This window comes from Lepisosteus platostomus, chromosome 21 (genome assembly GCF_059453375.1).
Source record: "Lepisosteus platostomus isolate fLepPlt1 chromosome 21, fLepPlt1.hap1, whole genome shotgun sequence".
Classification (NCBI taxonomy): Eukaryota; Metazoa; Chordata; class Actinopteri; order Semionotiformes; family Lepisosteidae; genus Lepisosteus; species Lepisosteus platostomus.
The window spans coordinates 17,214,797-17,232,516 of record NC_142631.1 but is presented as its reverse complement, the minus strand read 5'-3'; the positions used below and the strand labels follow the sequence as shown (position 1 = coordinate 17,232,516).

Genomic DNA, 17,720 nt, shown 5'->3' with positions numbered 1-17,720 from the left:
CCTTGCGGTGCGTGGCGCACACTGCGAGACAACCCTTCGCACCTTCAAAAATACACGACAATGCAGACAATGAAATCAAGAGTTTTTATTGCAGAATTCACAGCACATACAATAGCAGCAGTCAACAGAAAACATGCAGGTCAAGAATAAAATACAGCACTGAATCGGGACATTACAGATCAAGCCATTGGGATCAAAAATCAAATGTCAGGAAAAGCACACATTGTCGAGAAGAACTTTCCAACGGACGACGAGTTGCTGGAGTGGAGCTGGAAAGGAGATCGTTGGAGCGCAGAGGATCAGGAGCCGCCGAACTGAAGATAAAAGAAAAAGGATCATGTTCGGATTTGCAGAATCGATTCACTTGAGGTTGTGAAATTAACTTTTCAAACAAGCTGCCTGAATAAAGAAATATAAAAACACGAACAAATTCAATAAGAAAGCAATAGGTAATTCCTTGAGAAATCACAGATACATCCCAGTCAAACTACTCCAATATTTAGAAAATACGTTCAGCCACATAGAAATTCAATTCTACTTATAAATGAATGAATAAATAAACTTAGAAAGTACCACTTACCTCTACAGCAAGTACCACTTACAGCATCTGTAACATTCGTTTTAACTCCCTGCTTTGAAAAATGGTTACAATTTGTTAGTATTATCAATTTTTACCCAATGGATTCGATAAATAAAATAATCTTAAAAAACAGCGCCTTAGAGTTTCCACTTTCTATTTATCAAAGCACAACGGAACGAAAATCGGTTATATAGTCAGTATAAACCCGTTCTGGGGTTAAAATGTTGGAAAATACGTTTGTCTTAACCGACTTACACAAAGATAAATAGTATAGCGGAAAGTAGGAATATAACTTACCAGGAAAAAAACACCTCTTCATAACTGGAGGCCCGTTCATGGAATCCTTTTTTCACCTGGAGAAATAAAAACATTACGAATGAGTTAATTTTATCTTTACAATATTTAAGAATTCCGGAGCGGAAAGCGTTAATATAGCCCAAATCCGAAAGGCGAGAGATTACACAGCTACTGACTTTATAAAGCAAATGTTTGAAGATATTCTACAGCTTTTTTCGTTAAAGAAACCAACCTAGATATAAATATATTTAAAATACGTACTTTCATGAAAAATAAGTATAAGAAATAAACGATGAAAGTATAAGAACGCTTAATTCAGACTTTAAAAACTTCCGAGAGCACGCTGAAAAGGACAGGACGCTAATTTCGGCGTCCTAAAATACAAATTAAAGCGAAACAAATGCAATAAACTAAATTAGCAACAACAATACATTCTTGTCTAGCTTTCCTCAAAGTAAGATTTGATTTTTGCACTTAAAATAAGAAAAATAGAAACAAAACGCAAACGCACCTCACGCCGCAGAAACTCTCCCCGCCGCCATCTTGCCGGGCGAACCTGTGGAACAGGTGGACGGGGCGTGTCCGCTGAGGAAGGTCACTCTGGGGGCGGGCTCGGCTCCTGAATGACAGCTGTGCACTCGGTTACAAGGGCTCAACACTGACCACACCGAAGATAAATAGAAACTGTAACTCACCAAATCATGCATAAAGTATATAACGGCTAAGGAGTTTCAGACAGCCTAATACAGCGACATTCCCCTGCGAGACTGTTCGCCAGACTCGTTTAGCTTGCGGCCGGTTGATCGTATCAAGAGAAATGTGCTGGAGAGAGACTCCTGTCGCTCCTAGTGAGGACTGCACCTCTCTCTCACTGCTAGTGCCACACCTGTCCTGCAGGTGTCTCAGTGGTATAAGGGGCTGCTTTTTAGAATTGAATGAAGAACTATTCATTAATTAATGTCTTAAACCCCCCCTTTTCCCAGTTTTGGAGAGCCCCGAAAATGGAGCCCCCCAAAACGGCCGGCGTGGTAGAGAACAGCCCCTTCCACAAACTCACCCCGACAGCGTGAGAGCTTCACCCGGGGCTTAGATCTCAGACTGACGGGGAGGCTCGGGGCTCGTCTTCGATTCACGACACTCACGGGGAGTCGATGCGCTTTTCTGAACTTTAGAAGTGTCCGATGGTTCAGCCCGCGGAGCCACCAGGCCGGCCACGCAAAACACCGGGCGTGTCCATCTCTTATCCTGACTAAAGCCAAGTCACGGTTCAGAAACGAGGCGGTTTCCCCTGTTTGGTCGCTTTTCAAGCATTAAAGCTGAGACGCCTTTGTAATGCGCTTTTCTAGTCTTTTTTGCGACTGGACAAGACTTTATCTTTTCGAATGAGAGTGTAAAAATAAAGCATCAACATTTGCAGCAGAGTTGGAGTCTGTATGTCATGTGTCGGACATGAAGTCTGAGAGCTTAAAATACTAATGTTTTGTTGTTGTTTTAACCAAAATGTCCGAAATGATTATAAAGACAACTTATTAAAAAAAACTACACGAGCGATTAAAATCATCTAAATGTTTTATACCCCTGGTGTATTACATGGAAAACAGTATAGTGATAAGGATGTAATAACTAGTTTTGCAATCAATGGAGCATCACATCAATCCTTATTATTACTACTAGCGAAGCTGTTATTTAATATATTGAAAGATAAGAAATATCTTTCACTGTAGTCTAGTGCAAAGAGTGCAGGTGGTAAAAATGTTGTATTAATATCAGATAGTTGGCACTGCACTAGTGGAAGAAGCGTGCGACAGGTATTTAGACGCTTTATATTAACTCAGAATTGTCACCTCTGAGGGAGAGATGCAAAATAATTTCGATGAATTTAAAAAGCTCTCAAAGTTATACACAGGTTATAGAGTGGAAAGTGTTGGGGAACCACTGTCAATGAGTGACGTACAGTAATCTCGGGTGAGATTGCCTATCAGACACGAACAGTATAACTGTACCGCTTGATCCAAATTTAGAAGACGAGAATTGTGGAACACTGTTCCTGGCGCAAGGTTGACGCTAATTTCTAACCTTTAATCCGAAGGCTACAAGCTGAGCTCACGATACAATTCAGTAAAATGCAGGAGGAACCGCGAGGAAGGCGATTTTAATCCCGATCACGTATAATCGCTGAACACTCTTTCGCGCTGTCCATTCGCTATCACGCCGTTGTCTGATTCATACCTAGATTTCTATTCACACGGCGTGTGAACAATTGTGAATCTGTCAACTTCCAGTAAAACACCTGACGTAGTCTACGTGTCCAGTTTGAAAATGTGTCATGCCCATACAGTTCGCTAATGACACGCGGCTGACAGACTCCCAACCAAACGAAATACAAATTATTACATCGCGGTGCACGGGATGCATTGTTACAGTGACGTGACTTGTGTTTAAAGCGAGTATAATTCGATTGTCGTACCTCCGCTTGGAGATCAGTTAGCCGGCTCTGCTCTTCCGCGCTTCAGAAACGTTACGGACTCGATTACGACTGAGTTTAAATCCTGTTTCGGGATCCCCCCCCCCCCCACAGCAGCAGCAGAACGAGCCCCTGCAGGGGATTCTGCGATCCAGTGTGAGCGTGCCGATTAAAAGACCTGGGGTGCTGCACAGGGAGGGAGAGAGGGGGCCCCCTGGCGGCCTCGGGGCACCAAGCAGTCGCCTGGCTCGCCTGCGCCCGTAGCCGGCCCTGGGCTGTGGATTCGGCATACATGCGCCGTCATAAAAGCTGGCCCGCAGCACTAGAGTGCCTGCATCGGCTCCGCTCGCCTCTCAGGCCCGTCGACGCGATTGAGCCCTCGCTGCGTGGCGGAGAGGGGCCGCAGGACCGCCGGTGCCCCCCACCCCCCCCGCAGAAGTGGTTCCCAGGCTTGTTTACAGGGTGAGGAGGAGGAGGAGGAGGAGGAAGGGGGGCTTTCCTGCCGTGACGTCAGAGGGTTCGTGTGGCTGGAGCTCAGACCCCAGAAATACTCCCCCTGCGTGGTGTTGTAAAAATACAACAGCAAAGTTTCTCTCCGGCCATGGACAACGCGGAGAGCCGAGACATGAAAACCGCGAACAGACGAGAACGCCAGGCAGGTAACGCGTTTTCATTGTTTTTTTTTTTGTGTGTGTTTAACTTTTAAATGCATTTTGCCTTCATTCTTGAGCATTTCTTCTTGTGCTGTGTATTTCATATTTGCCCAAGAGGTCTAGGTGTGCGACGCCTCCGGTCTATATATATATCCAGCACGCATAGAGAGTGCGCGATCTGAAGACCCCCTCTCCTCCCTTTCTTTAGTTTTTCTGTACAGTACAGCCTTCTGGTTCAAAATGTTTGGGAAAAGACGTCCGTGTGAAAAACGTGGAGAGATCAGATAACGGAATAGTGCAGAATCCAGTTCGAAGAGAAGAAAAAACACACGAAAGGGGATTTCGGTTATTTTATTTCTATACACAGCAACCTCTTTCAGAGGAGAGGTATTCCAGCGTGAAATCCCTAATCACGCAGCAGCTGGGACGATCTTGGGCTCCTGTGTACTGCTGTACGGTCTTCATAGATCCGTGCTCTCCGGGCTGGGGCGTGTCCCTGCATCGGGGGCGCTACAGCGGGTCTCGGAGGACACCAGGAGTCGGTGTTTCAGCTCTTCTGTAAAATCTAACGAGTCAGATCGTCTTGAGTTGTAAACAGTGCTCTTGATAGCTTCGCGGATACACTGTTTCTTATGCATGGAAGTGCCGCACTACACAGGATGAATACAATAAATACGAATATCGATTTTGGTTGGACCGTGAAGCCTCTGACCCGACGTATCGATTTTTGAAAGAGATTGTAACGGGTCGTGGAGACAGGTCTCGGCCTGGACAGAAACCTTTCTAAGCCGGGGCGCGGAGATAAATCGACCTTTTTATTCCGAGCTCTGGGGACAAGCAAAAAAAAAAACCAGCAGTGTTATTAAAAGATATGATAAAATCAGAAGCTTTGAAAGCACAGGAAATTGTAATATTTGGTCATGCCTCTAGACTTGTGGAGACTCTTGAACGTGAGCAGAGGTCGGTGGTTATCCGTACAGCTCTCAATCCGAATCAGCGATTTCTTTTCCTTTAATATGTTACCTAGTTATTCCGAAGTTAATTTAACACTCTGCCCACCTTCCCAGCTCATCATTTTCAGTCGTTTCTCCAGTACTGCTCCAACGCCCCGCGCATTGTCACGTCTGAATTAAACGCTGACCGCTGACCGCTTTTCAGCTGGACACGCGAACGTCGCTTGGATTTGCTGAATGCAAACGTATGTATTTATATTAAAATGCACAGCAGATACTTTTTCGTACACGGGGCTCGTGAAATCCATACCAAAATCACCTATAGGTTACCATAGAAATGTCCCAGTTCTATAAACTTGTAGGTTTCTGTACAGAACTGGGACATTTGTGAAGAAACCTATACGTCATGTGTATGGGATACAGGTGACGGTGGTGCTCGTAATTAAATGCTAAAGGCTCAGGTCCTCAGGGTCTTCATAATTAATAAGTACGTTTGGGAGAAATTTATGTTGTGAGTTAATGTATTACTTTACTTGATATAGCATGGATCACGGCGACCTGTGATTTTTTTTTTTAAACGTACTTTTCCCCCCGACCTTCTTCGGCGTTTTCAGAAGTAATCCCTGACGCAAGTAGCTTGTGACTGTAACGGATTACTCTTCTAAACATATTTTCACAAACGCTGATCCTGCGCTAACGCTTTTGCTGAAATCAAACGGGGGAACCTGTGCAAATCACGCGTCGCGGAGAACCCGTCACTAGTTTCGAGGCGCTGGTATCCTCTGGTCTGTGCTGTAGTCGCATAGTATTGTTTGCATTTGTACATTACTGGGAGTTCTGATGCGGGATACAGTGTAGATCGCAACCCTGTTCCGAGCTAGTTTGCGTGGGTTACTGGCCCGCTGTGATGTCAGAGGCACACCGTTACATCACAACACATTCTTCTTGTTTTAATAATAGTGTTTCCTTCGTTTGCTACAAGATGATAACGGTTTAAAAAAATGTAAAGAGAGCACCAGATGATGGAACAACAAACATAACACTTGTGGTTAATAGTAATATCATTAATTGTCATCTTTATTGTATGTAACCGTTTATTCGAAAAAAACATCCTAAAAGACTTTTCAAGAATAGAAACAATGAATGCATATAAGTAATAAAATTAGGGAAGGAAATCACAAGTGTCTTGTGTCCTTTGGAAGACTAACCCAGTCTAGTCTGAAATGAGGGAATGCATGATCGCCCAATAGCTATCGTGTCATTTTTGATACCAAAAGCATGCAAAATAACTGTACTGTGAAGTCATTTAAATTTGATTGCTATATGACATTAGGGTGTTCACAAGGTTTTTGAGACTACTGTGTACTCTGCCTACAATCATGCATGAACATGTACTTTTAGCTACAGTACGTGGTAATTTGGGTTTTATATTTTTTTTTGCAAAGGCTTTGTGCTGATGATTAAAAATGCAATTAAGTGATCACAAATCCGTTGAGATATAGAGAAAAATAAACGTGGGTCAACATCTGTATAAGTGCCCGTGGGTAATCCTACTATATGAGATGTGAACTTGTAGATGATGTCTTTAATGGCACAGTGTATTCATGGAATATCCAGTCCATAGTTGCTCCTCCTGCCCTGTGCTGCCCCGGACACACTGTGTCTGTCTTAAACGTGTGAATTCTGTCTGTAGGCTCACCACGGTTCACACAAGCCGATTTCGAAAAAGGTAGGCCTGCCAAGCAGTGAACTCCAGTGCATGTTAAAGGGGAACTGAAGTCCCAGTTTCTCAGACTGGTTATTATATCCTGGTAACAGAATAGATTCATTGATGGAATCGCGCCATTCACAAATTCTGGATCAAGCACAAAATCGTGAACGTTGTGAAAGCACTATAGGGTCTCCGTGACTCCTTGTCTCGGCACTAGCGAGAGCGAGAGTTGTGAGAATTGTGACTTCCGTCCCTTCCTGCTCACTAGTCCCTGTACTGACTCATGTACTGTGATGTACGAGCGAATCAGCACAGGTTGTGCAGCAGAGGTTTCACTGTGGAAATGTTCCAATGTGATCTGCATGCAGAGTTAACAAGTAACGAGTGTTTGATGGCAAAACCGTCTCGGAAGTCGAGAGCAATATATCTATTGGATTAGAAGAGATGTGTTCACATGCCTGCTTATTTACAGTTTAACAGGGCCGCTTCAACTCACCAGAAGTTTTGTTGCCTCGTTATGAATTGCAGAACAGGGCGCTGCGCATACCTGGAAATGTAGTCTTTTTTGTGATGTAAATTGGAGGTTTTACACATTACTGTGTACATTTTACTTTCACTGAAAATCATTCATTCACGAATGCAAATTCTTTCTTGCACCACAATCTAAAAATAGCATTGTAGTTCCCCTTTAGGTGAATCAAGGTCTTGTCAGATGGTGGCATCTAGAAAGAATTAGATCATTGTTGTAAACTGTCCATAACCTAAATAAATACCTGGAGCTATGAAATAGTTTTTATAGGACTGAAATGAAATTAACCCCTGTGGCTCAGCTCCTATTATGAGTCCAGCAGCTATTCGAGGTATAAAGTACCACCTAGATTGTGATCGGTGACTCTAAATATATTATGGAGGATTTTTCAAGTACCTTCAGACTGAGATCTTTCAGAGGTTTGTTAGTTATTATTAATTAGCCCTGTTTAGAATCCATTCCACATTGACCTGATAGCAAATGACCTCTGCACGTTTCCACAGTAGGGCCACAAGTGCTCTTGTCAGCCAAGTACAGCAGCAGGTCAGATGGCCCTTCCTCCAGCTGGGCACTCGGACACGGTCAGTTCAAAGCTGGGGAACGGCAGGCCGGCGAGTGCTTTGCAGCGGTGCATGGTCTGGAGAAACGCGTCTTGAGGACATGTGGCGTGGGAGCATGACCAAAGCGCTTAGCTGAGGGCACCCACTCAGTTTCTGCAGGGCGGAGGTGGGAATGCATCGCTTTGGCTGGCAGCCACCGTATTGTCAGCTTGTCATCTGAGCTCAGAGATCAGATGCTGAGTGTTTGTTCGTGGCAGCTGATGAATTTCCTTTGTTCCCGGCAGCGCTCGAAGAAGCCGACAACAGTATCGGTGTCTGTGGGTGGATCTTGGTGTTATTCTCCATTCTGCTGACACTGGTCACTCTTCCCATCTCCATATGGATGTGCATCAAGGTGAGGCGGTCAGCTCAGGCGGCCCGTCGGGCAAGAACATTCCACATTTCCACGCTCGGCGAGTTAAAGCAGTCTCCCGGGTTGTTCTTGTTTTGTGGTGCTGTAGTATCCACATGACCGAGGTGAGCTTGGCTTCGTGAGGAAGAGAGCTTGTACAGAAATGGAGTTGCTTCTGCTGCCCCTAAGGGAATTCGTCTTGCACATCAAGAGCACTTAAATATAGGACGTACATGACAATAATAAAATACATACAAGAGTACAATACCATAATACCAAACAACATTCAACACCACTGCTCAATAAGAGCTCTTCAGAACTCGAACTGTCATGTTATGCCACGTGGAAGTGTCTTTTGCAGGGACGTGACTCAAAAGCTTCAGAATTCCTTGCGCCAAGGGGTCGCTCTCATTTGAACGATACTACCTGCAAAGAAAGAACTTGCAGGGGAAGTGGTAACAGGTCTCCTGTGAAAGTATTGGTAGTAGGATTTGCAAAGTAGACTATGATCTGATGATGTTAAAATCATAGACTGCTTTGCAAATCCTACATCCAATACTTTCACAGAAGACTTAACTGTTGCCACTTCCTACAGAAAGTCCTCTGCAGTTTGTGACATCAGAACATTGGCTTTTGTGTTTGCTTTTCTCATTAAAACCAGTCTTACCCTAAACACACACAGCTCATCGTGATGGAGAAGCTGTAGTGGTCGTGTGCTGACTCTGCGTGTGCGCTTGTATCTCTGCGCAGATTGTGAAGGAGTATGAACGGGCCATCATTTTTCGACTTGGGCGTATCCTGAAAGGCGGTGCCAAAGGACCAGGTGGGTCACTAAGCTCTGCCTCTCAAGAGACTGCATCATAGTTGCAATGTTCTCGTTTACGCTTGATCACATTGTGATACTGTGTGCTTGAAATGTGCGTATTTCCACATTTGCATTAATTTCCTCTGTCCTCGGAGACAACTTCTCTCTCTTGTGAAATGTCATCAGAGCAAGCTCAGAGGAACAGGACCAGATCAAGTCAGAGCTTAAGACAACCTGGTAGCTAAGCTCACCCGTTCTCTTACCAAAGGTAACAAAAGCAAAGAGCAGCATCCATTTCCTCTGCTCTTCTGTGGTATGGGAGTGTTGTTTCAGATCGGGCTTTAAGCGAACTGCTTTGGAATCTGTGGGAGGGTCTGTGAAGTGAGTTCCTGTTGTCTGCGGTCGCTGCTGCTTTAGCTCAGTAGGTAAAGCAGTAGTGCACTGGAAACCGCTCACGTCTGTGTCAGGCCTGCCCCTCCCCCTGCACCAATCACTCATGGCCCTTGCCTTCCCCAAACCACATCAGAGCAGCCACGAATTGGACACCATTCTGCCCTTCGTGCCTCTGTTTTCTGCTAGCAGAAATATCTGCAATCCAGTGAAAAGACTCCGCAGGTCTGCAGGACTCGGAGAGTCCCTGAATTACACAAAAAGGTCTTCTTCTTATTCTTCACTGCAAATACGAATGCTTCCTAGATTGTTTCTGACTTGCTCAAGTGGATGCCGTTCTGATCACTTTTTGTAGTCCAGTTTTCCTTGGGATGTCCACGAGGCTTTCCCAGCAGCTTTGTTTGTCTTTTTTCACATTTATAATTGCTAATCACGTTTCTTATTCTGGCGTGATTGAGAGTATACCCTTGCACGTGCACAAGGCTTTAAGAAGCTGAGCTCAGGGCCACACCGTTATGGTCTGAGCCACTCAGGATGTCCTCAAAGGTTTTGGACAGAGCAAGATACGTACAAGATTAAATAGAATCGGTTGCAACGTAATTAGCCTAGCTCACCCGTTATGACATTTATATAATTTGCCCTGATGAATAAAACAGATCAATAAGTTAAAACAGTGTTTCCCAACCCATTCCATTCCCATTCAGCTCATTCCGTCTGAGCACTTTCATGTAAGAAATCCTTAAGTAACTCGTCCGGGAGTTTTCTAAGTTTCATTTTTGCTCACAAACTGGAATTTGTAAGTTCTGGAGCACAACAGTGGTATGGCAGATGGCGACATGCTGAGGAACTGAAAGCGATTAAGGGGTTCAGCAAAGACCTGGAGCATGAGCTGACCGAGCACAAGTGCTTTTCATTAGTGTAGCCCAGCTCCCTGCTAGGAGCCCCTTCGGGGAGAGACTGAGCACGAAAACAACAGGAAGAGAAGAGGGCAGATGCCAGGAAAGGCTGGCAACCTCTGATACTGGAAGACTGAAGTCTGGAATCAGGAAGGTTGTTTAGCTACCAGGAGGTCTGCACACTCAGACGTTTGTGGTCAAATATTCACATGGCTTTGAAAATGCCTCTGAAGTTACCTGCCATGCACAAATAGTTTTTTAGTAAAACAACAAAACATTCATGCAGTAAAGCTGTACATCAGTCTCACAGCGTTAACAGTACCCCAGCATGCTTTGATGGACAGTATAATTGAGAACTGTACTGCTGTTGCCATAATACTGTAAGGCTCGTGCATTGAACAGATCAGTTCCAAGAAAGAACTGACTTGCATACAAATGAAACAATAGCAGGCTGTCCAGGGCCTGAATGAAAAGACAAGGGGATACTCGGAAGAACTGGCTAATAATAGCGCTCGCCGGGAAAAGAGATCAGCTTGCTCTCAGTGGGGGTTTGTTTAGAGGTTTCTAATGTTTCCTGACTGAGGTTGTCAGTGAAGGTTGTCAGTGAAATTGCTTTTTTTATTACACTATTCTTTTTTATTTGAAGTTTTAATGGAAACAACTTTAAGCAATTCCAGTCCTAGAAGAAGCCCAGAAGCTCCCAGACCATAATAAAGCAGGAAGAAAATGCAACACTCATTTTTACATCAACAGCCCATTGAATACTGTATATAGCATACGTGATGTTATTTGCATTTTAGGTTTGCATAGTCTTGCCCCATGGGATAGCACAATCATGAGCTTAGATCATGTGATTTCAGACCGAGATCAGGACCTAAGTGTTGCACTTGGTTAAAATAGCCAAGTGTTGATTAAAGATCTGTGCAAACGGATGTCCAGGAACACATGATTCTGATTAATGTAAGAGCTGTGAAAGATACAGCCGCGTCCTGCTGGAGTAACGAAGATGGACTGCTTGTCCAGAGAAACAAGGAAGAACAAGGCAGCTCTGTGAGGGACTGGCTCGGGGCCATCACATCACAGGACGCTAATCAGTGTGAGATACTGTAGCAGTGGCTACAGAAAGAGAAATCTCCTGAAAAATGAACCCATGCTGCAGCAGAATGACAGGAGATCTGTCCTGGAGAGGAAAACGACCTGTGTGCTCAAAGTCAGCTCATCGGGTTCTTCAGAAGCCAGAGTGAAACACCAAGCAGAGGACACAAGGGGAATCTGCCTGGAAGTGCATTTAACGCCGGAGACAGGAGGCACGTCTTTACTCAAAGGTTGGTGGGAGTGTGGGCCATGGTGTTGAGGCTGATACCTTGGCTGCTTCCGAGAAACAGGTGGATAAGATCCTTGGCTCAATGAACAGGCTCATGTGCAGCCTTTCTTATGTGCTTATGAGAGAATGGGCGGAGCCATTTTTTCACAGATGACTGCACTTTGCCCTGGACAGCGCTGACAGAAGAGAACACGTACAGTATGAAGATGTCAGGGTGAACATCATGCCGACTAGCTAGTTGTTTCAGCTCTGCCTGCTGGCCAGTCACACTGGAAGAGATGCAGAACAGTCTGAACCGAGATCAGTTACTTCAGTCTGTGCATCAGCACTGCCAGGAGTAATTCTCCATGTGATCCTATCTGATACTAACATCCTCAGTAAAGGTAATATATTTTTAATGTGATGTATTTAATTACTTAAGCCTGTCATGAAAAGAAAAGCAACATTAAATCTGTTGGACCCGATGTTTTTAATTTTGTATGGCTTATGCATTTTTGCAGTTACCAGTGCTGCTGTCTTCCGCTGCTACGTTGTCTCTTGCTGTGTGTGAACCTTTGAGATCACAGTAGCTTTGAGGAAACGGCAGCACATTTTTCATTGGAGTGAAAAGCTTTGGAAACGACATTTTGTTGGCAGTGTGAGGATTCTCATGGGTAAAAATATTCCAGATTCAATACTTACCGGTCCTGTGCTGTCTCTGTCAGGTCTGTTCTTCATCTTGCCTTGCACTGACAGCTTCATCAACGTGGACATGCGCACCATCACCTTTGACATCCCCCCACAGGAGGTAAGCAGAACTCCTGCAGAAGGTTTTGAAGCAATCGAAAGAGAAAGGCAGTGTCTTTTAATGACACAAGCAGTCTGAGCTGTTCTTCTGCCTGTTTATGGTTTGTTTTTGCATTCCAAGTTTGGTCATTGCCAAGTCGCTTGTGTCTTTACTCAAGCAGCTCTGATCTTTCCTGAGGAGGCCGAGTGCAAACTGCTGAAGGGCCACTAGCACTACTGGTGCAGAGGCACTCACTGGAATTGTTTCCAGAACTGCATAAAATGAACTTAGTGAAAGTAACTATTCACACGCTGCATAGTTCACTGAAATGAACAAAGTTTCCCCCCCATCTTGTTCCGAGTTTTACAGTGAAATCCCTTACGTAAATAACCTGTAGGTGTAAAGACTCACTTTTACAAGAGTCTTTCCCCAGCGCTGACTGGGAGCAGTGCGCTGGGGGCAGAGGGGCAGCCGGCTGGCGCTGTGGACGTGTCCGGAAGTGTTTCAGCGGCGTCCCGGTGTCTCCGCCGCCCAGGTCTTGACCAAGGACTCGGTGACGGTGAGCGTGGACGGCGTGGTGTACTACCGGGTGCAGAACGCCACGCTGGCCGTGGCCAACATCACCAACGCCGACGCGGCCACCCGCCTGCTGGCGCAGACCACCCTGCGGAACGTGCTGGGCACCAAGAACCTGTCGGAGATCCTGTCGGACCGGGAGGAGATCGCGCACAGCATGCAGGTACGGAGCGAGGGGACCTGCCCCACGGCGGATCCCTTTCCATTCTCTGCGCGGGCACCGGGTCCTGCTTTAAAAGACATCGTACCGCAAGGGAGCCAGTGACGGGCCTATTCCCTGCTGGACGGCGAAGAGAAGAAACGCAACGTCTTCGGGTGTCAAAGAAGACTCCCTTCTTTGGAGAAGAAGAAGGCTCCACAGCCGAAACGTTGCGTTTCTTTTCAGCAGGGAATAAACCCATTACTGGTTCCCTTGCTGCCTGCGCATGCTGACGCAGCTTCCTACTTGAACGATATTGTCTGCGCTGGCAGAGCCGTGCTGTCTGGGCCACGGTGAAGCGCTTTGAGCCCACATGGGTTTCTGTGTTGTGACCCAGTCACACTCTCGGAGTAGGCTCTGGGCATACTATTTGGTTTTCATTTCAAGCAGCAGCGAAAAGGTGCACAGTGCTCTACAGTGGCCCGTTGCTATTTGTACTCGTACATTGCTATTTGTAATGGCATGAAATGTGAGCGTCTTATCCGGCCAGCTAAGAATAGACGCAGCAGCTCCTGCTGGGAGTCGTGAGTGAAGAGCAGGGGCAGTTGTGCCAGTGTGCAGGGGGCTGCTCGGCGAGCTGTCTTTGATGTTTCCCCGCTGCCTCCCGGCAGTCCACCCTGGATGACGCCACGGACGACTGGGGCATCAAGGTGGAGCGCGTGGAGATCAAAGACGTCAAACTGCCGCTGCAGCTGCAGAGGGCCATGGCAGCCGAGGCCGAGGCCACCCGGGAGGCCCGGGCAAAGGTACCGTCGCCCCACACCGCCACCCAGGCGTGCTCTCTCTCCCAGGCTGAGAAACGGCGCCCCCCTAGTGACGGGCGCAGAAACTGCAAGAGGGGGCTGCCGTGCACTGCACTAGATTGGAGGAAGGACTCTGAGAGACAGGGATGCACAGCGGGCCGCAGGATTAAGTTAAAGTGCCGTATACAAGATTAGATCAGACTGTGAGTGGATGTGCAGGCAGGGAAGGCTCCCCTCCCCCTCAGCAGTGAGTAGCCCCCCGGGGGGGAGGGGATCGGGCAGGATGAAGGTCAGCCTGAGCTGCCATGGAGGGGAGTTCAGGAATCTGCGTCCCCACCGAGCACCAGAAATAAACCCAGTGTCGTGGCAGGAGAGCAGGCAGGGCCTGTCCCCTGAGCTTTCCCTCCTCCCCGCTGCTTCCCAGGCCCGCGGTAGATCAGCTTGAGAGACATGGCTCTCTCTGGGGGTCGAGACAGTGCAAACAGATCTGGGAAGTAAACAAACGCCCTCATTCCCACGAAGGAAACCGACCCCCCTCCCCCTGGTGTTCTACAACCCTGGAGAGCGTTCTGGGTGCCCGCTTTGAATGTGTCAACCCGTGACGGGCAGCCGAGTCTTTCTGAAGCTCGTCTTTAATTACTGAGAGTGGGCACACTGACCCGGCAGACTGAATCCTGTTAAATACAACGTGAGGTGGCTCAGCTCTTCTTGTCAGCTCAGCTGCTGTGCATGTCTGTATAAATTCTGTACAGAGGGTGTGGCGAGTTCCCTTTGCTGTGCGTTCAGGGCCTCATAAGTCCTTTCTCCCCGAGTAGATTTGCTGGCAAACGCATGGTATTACACACTCACTATCTGTTCTCCAAGAAGACTGCAGACAGCCCCAGTTATTGAACACGTAGCCCTTCACGGTGGCCTCTGTGTTTGAGTCCATTTTTCACAATGGCCGTTAATGCCGTCAGATTTCCATCCAGATTCACAGTGGCAGCGCCTCCTTCAGCTGCTCTTGTCAGTGACCACAGACACTCGTATTGTGTTTACTTTGCTCTGCCTAGCCCCCACGCACCTGCTGGACAGGTGATATTGGAGAATTCGGAAAGGTTCAAATGAGAGGAGACCATTCAGCCGTTGAACAACTGGTTCAAGCCTCTCATTCAGCCTTTTCTCCAAGGGTATTGGCTGCAATGATGTGGGTGGGTGGCTTGTTCCACACCCCCACCACCCTTTGTGTAAAGAAGTGCCTCCTGCTCTCTGTTCTACATGCAGTTCCCTACTGTTGTTCATGTATGATTGTGGGCTGTTACGCTGCCCTCCCGGTAAGCTCTGGTCACCCAGTACCCCGCGCCTGCCTGTCCCCCCCAGGTGATAGCGGCCGAGGGGGAGATGAACGCGTCCCGCGCCCTGAAGGAGGCGTCCATGGTGATCGCCGAGTCGCCCTCCGCGCTGCAGCTGCGCTACCTGCAGACCCTCAACACCATCGCCGCCGAGAAGAACTCCACCATCATCTTCCCCCTGCCCATCGACATGATGCAGGCCTTCGTGGGCCCGCGGGCCTGAGCTGGGGGGCGCAGTGCCAGCCGCTGCGGGGGGGGCGGCGGGCAGGCTGCCCTGGCTGGCCGCAGCTCTGATCTAGATTTTCTGTAGGCGTTTTGTCTGTGAAGTTGTATGCTTTGCTTATCTCAGCCCCCGGGCAGGCGATGTAGTTGCTACTGGTGTGATACCGGCGCAGGAACGTGTACTGGTGGCTCTCCTCCCAGATCCGGTCATTTGATGGGGGCCCGTTTTTTTTTTTACTGGAAAGTGTCCACCCAGCTTGTGGTTTCAGCCCCACCAGGGGACATATCCAGACAGCAGTCACCCTCTGGGGTTGGTTGATCAGAGGGGCGAGGGGGTATAATTAGCTGACAGTTCAAAAAATTCACCAGTAATGCTAAAACAATAAAAGGGGGCTATGTACCGGCTCCACTAGTTATAGAACAATAGAAACCCAGCCCACACGATTCAGGGTCCTTGTAAAAATGTTTTTATATTAGGAAATGTATTGTTGTCAGAACTAACGTTTTATTGCTATGAATTGAATGTATTTAAACCATCCAGTCATTAACGTAGGTGTTCACAGAGCCAAACGTCGGAATATTTCACCACGAGCGCCGTGGGTGGCTGTGGTTTCCAACAAGCTGGGGGGCACAGAGAATCACGCGAGGAGCTTGGAGACCGGACTCGGCTGGCAAGCACTTCCTCCCACGTCAGATCAGGCGCATTAACCAGGTAATGACAGGCTTAGTTAAACAGGACTGGAGTTTCAAACTGAGTTTGGAATTTCTTGTTTTACATTAATCCAAAGTAGTGATTTATTAAAGATCCAATGTAGAATGTAGATGTAGAGTCGGTAATTTAGACCCAGGTTTTATATGTAAAATTAACGTCTAACCTTCCTTTAGGTGGGTAGATGGAATTAAAATATTCCGCCCTCCCACAAGAAAACAAGTTTCAGACAGAACCATCTCCAGGAACAAGCCATGTGTTTTTAGGATTCAGTGTGCCTTAATAGTCATTTCCCCATGTAAATCGTTCAGAACTTGCTGCATCAAATTAAATGGCGATGTCTTTACTGTAACCAGTCCTGCTCGTCCGTATTATCCCCCATGTCCGCTAATGTACGGTTTTCTCCTATATTACTAATTCATTCTTCCCGTACGTTCTTGTTTGAGTCTGATGTGTTTTATATGGTGATGTAAGCATACCTTCGGAAATGTGATTTTGCCAGCAAGCTTCAGAAATCTGCTGTTTCTAGTGACCCCCCCGTGTTCCTCCTGCCAACACATAATCAATCGTGACTGGAGGAGCTTACACAGCCCGTGGCTCAGTGTTGTCTTTTTAATCTCTGTCTAGCTGTTTAAGAACAAGTAGCGCGGATTTTTGTAACGCGGATGAAAAGAAAAAATGCAAACGTTTGGCTGTCGAGCCTTCGTCGGGTATCAAAATCACTTTGTCTTCATTCTGTGTAGTTTTAACCTCAGCCTTTCCTTTTGCTGCTCCATGTTTGAAGCTTTTTTTTTTTTAAAAGGTAAACAGATAGTATCACATACTGTACCATCCACAGAACAAAGGTGATTTTTGCTATTTTTTTTTATGCTGGAAATAGAACTGGTACAGAACTTTAAAAGGTCAAATACAGTTTATACTCTGCAATACCGACTACAACTTATTCTATATAGCTTTTTTTTAAAAACAAAATGGTAGCAGAACAAAAAAAAGACTGAGTTTTTATGCCAAAGCAGGTTTTATAAAAAAAAGAACAAGGGATATTTTCTTCCATAGTTTTGCACTTGTATTAACTTTGAGGTTTCACAGCAGAGGGAGAGACCACGTTTTCTGAGGCTGATGAAATGCATTTCATTTTAAGACTGCATTTTCATTGAAAACAATAGTTGTTAATTTCTGTAACAGAGTGTTACAGAGGTCTTCTTTTAATACTAGTGGGGCTCTTCAAAGAACTGTGCACTGATAGTGTGGGTTAAGGATTGTTCAGTTTCCTCAGTCATAAATCTTTTTCTCCGATCCTTGATGCTGAATACCATGCCTGGTAAACTCATTAGCACTACCTAATTTTGTAAAGGTGTTCCTGAGCAAGTAATAAATCCTCTTATTAAAAACATGCAATCTGTCTGCAAATTTAACGTTGCCCCGATTATGTGATATGGTTTTAAATATTACTGATGACCTCCTAAAAAAAGTCTCATTAGCTGTTGAAATAAATTAAGGGCTAAGACCAAACAAATTGTGGAGTATTAAAAATAGGTAGGCTGTCATCTCCTCCTGCACTGCTTTCATTACGAGATACAGGAAATGGGATTTAGTGTTTACACAGTGTTCAGGCCCCAAG

At 46.2% G+C, this 17,720-nt stretch overlaps 1 protein-coding gene and 1 long non-coding RNA gene across 3 annotated transcripts; one reads left to right on the top strand and one right to left on the bottom strand.

Annotated features, from left to right (window-relative positions):
- Positions 1 to 70: 70 nt before the first annotated feature.
- On the bottom strand, positions 71 to 5,154 carry LOC148644124 (uncharacterized). The gene is made up of 4 exons (XR_015928840.1): positions 5,054 to 5,154; positions 3,345 to 4,559; positions 1,389 to 1,507; positions 71 to 933 (listed from the first exon to the last, which is right to left on the bottom strand). It is a non-coding gene; the product is annotated as an uncharacterized LOC148644124 (long non-coding RNA).
- stom (stomatin) lies at positions 3,864 to 17,492 on the top strand. Of its 2 annotated transcripts, XM_088614769.1 has the most exons (8): positions 3,871 to 4,000; positions 6,641 to 6,676; positions 8,032 to 8,141; positions 8,889 to 8,961; positions 12,258 to 12,340; positions 12,855 to 13,058; positions 13,706 to 13,840; positions 15,197 to 17,492. In XM_088614769.1, exons 1-8 carry the CDS (start codon positions 3,943 to 3,945, stop codon positions 15,389 to 15,391), a joined length of 894 nt encoding a protein of 297 aa, XP_088470895.1. In that variant the 5' UTR covers positions 3,871 to 3,942; the 3' UTR covers positions 15,392 to 17,492. The 2 variants fall into 2 exon arrangements, with proteins under 2 accessions (XP_088470896.1, XP_088470895.1); XM_088614770.1 differs by lacking the exon at positions 6,641 to 6,676 and having other exon boundaries at positions 3,864 to 4,000.
- The last annotated feature ends 228 nt before the right edge of the window (positions 17,493 to 17,720 follow it).

Excerpts from the sequence above, each read along its gene's own strand:
- stom (XM_088614769.1), top strand. The coding sequence starts at position 3,943 with ATGGACAACGCGGAGAGCCGAGACATGAAAACCGCGAACAGACGAGAA. Across the intron at positions 4,001-6,640 it reads CAGACGAGAACGCCAGGCAG|GCTCACCACGGTTCACACAA; the intron begins GTAACGCGTTTT and ends TTCTGTCTGTAG. Across the intron at positions 13,059-13,705 it reads AGATCGCGCACAGCATGCAG|TCCACCCTGGATGACGCCAC; the intron begins GTACGGAGCGAG and ends GCCTCCCGGCAG.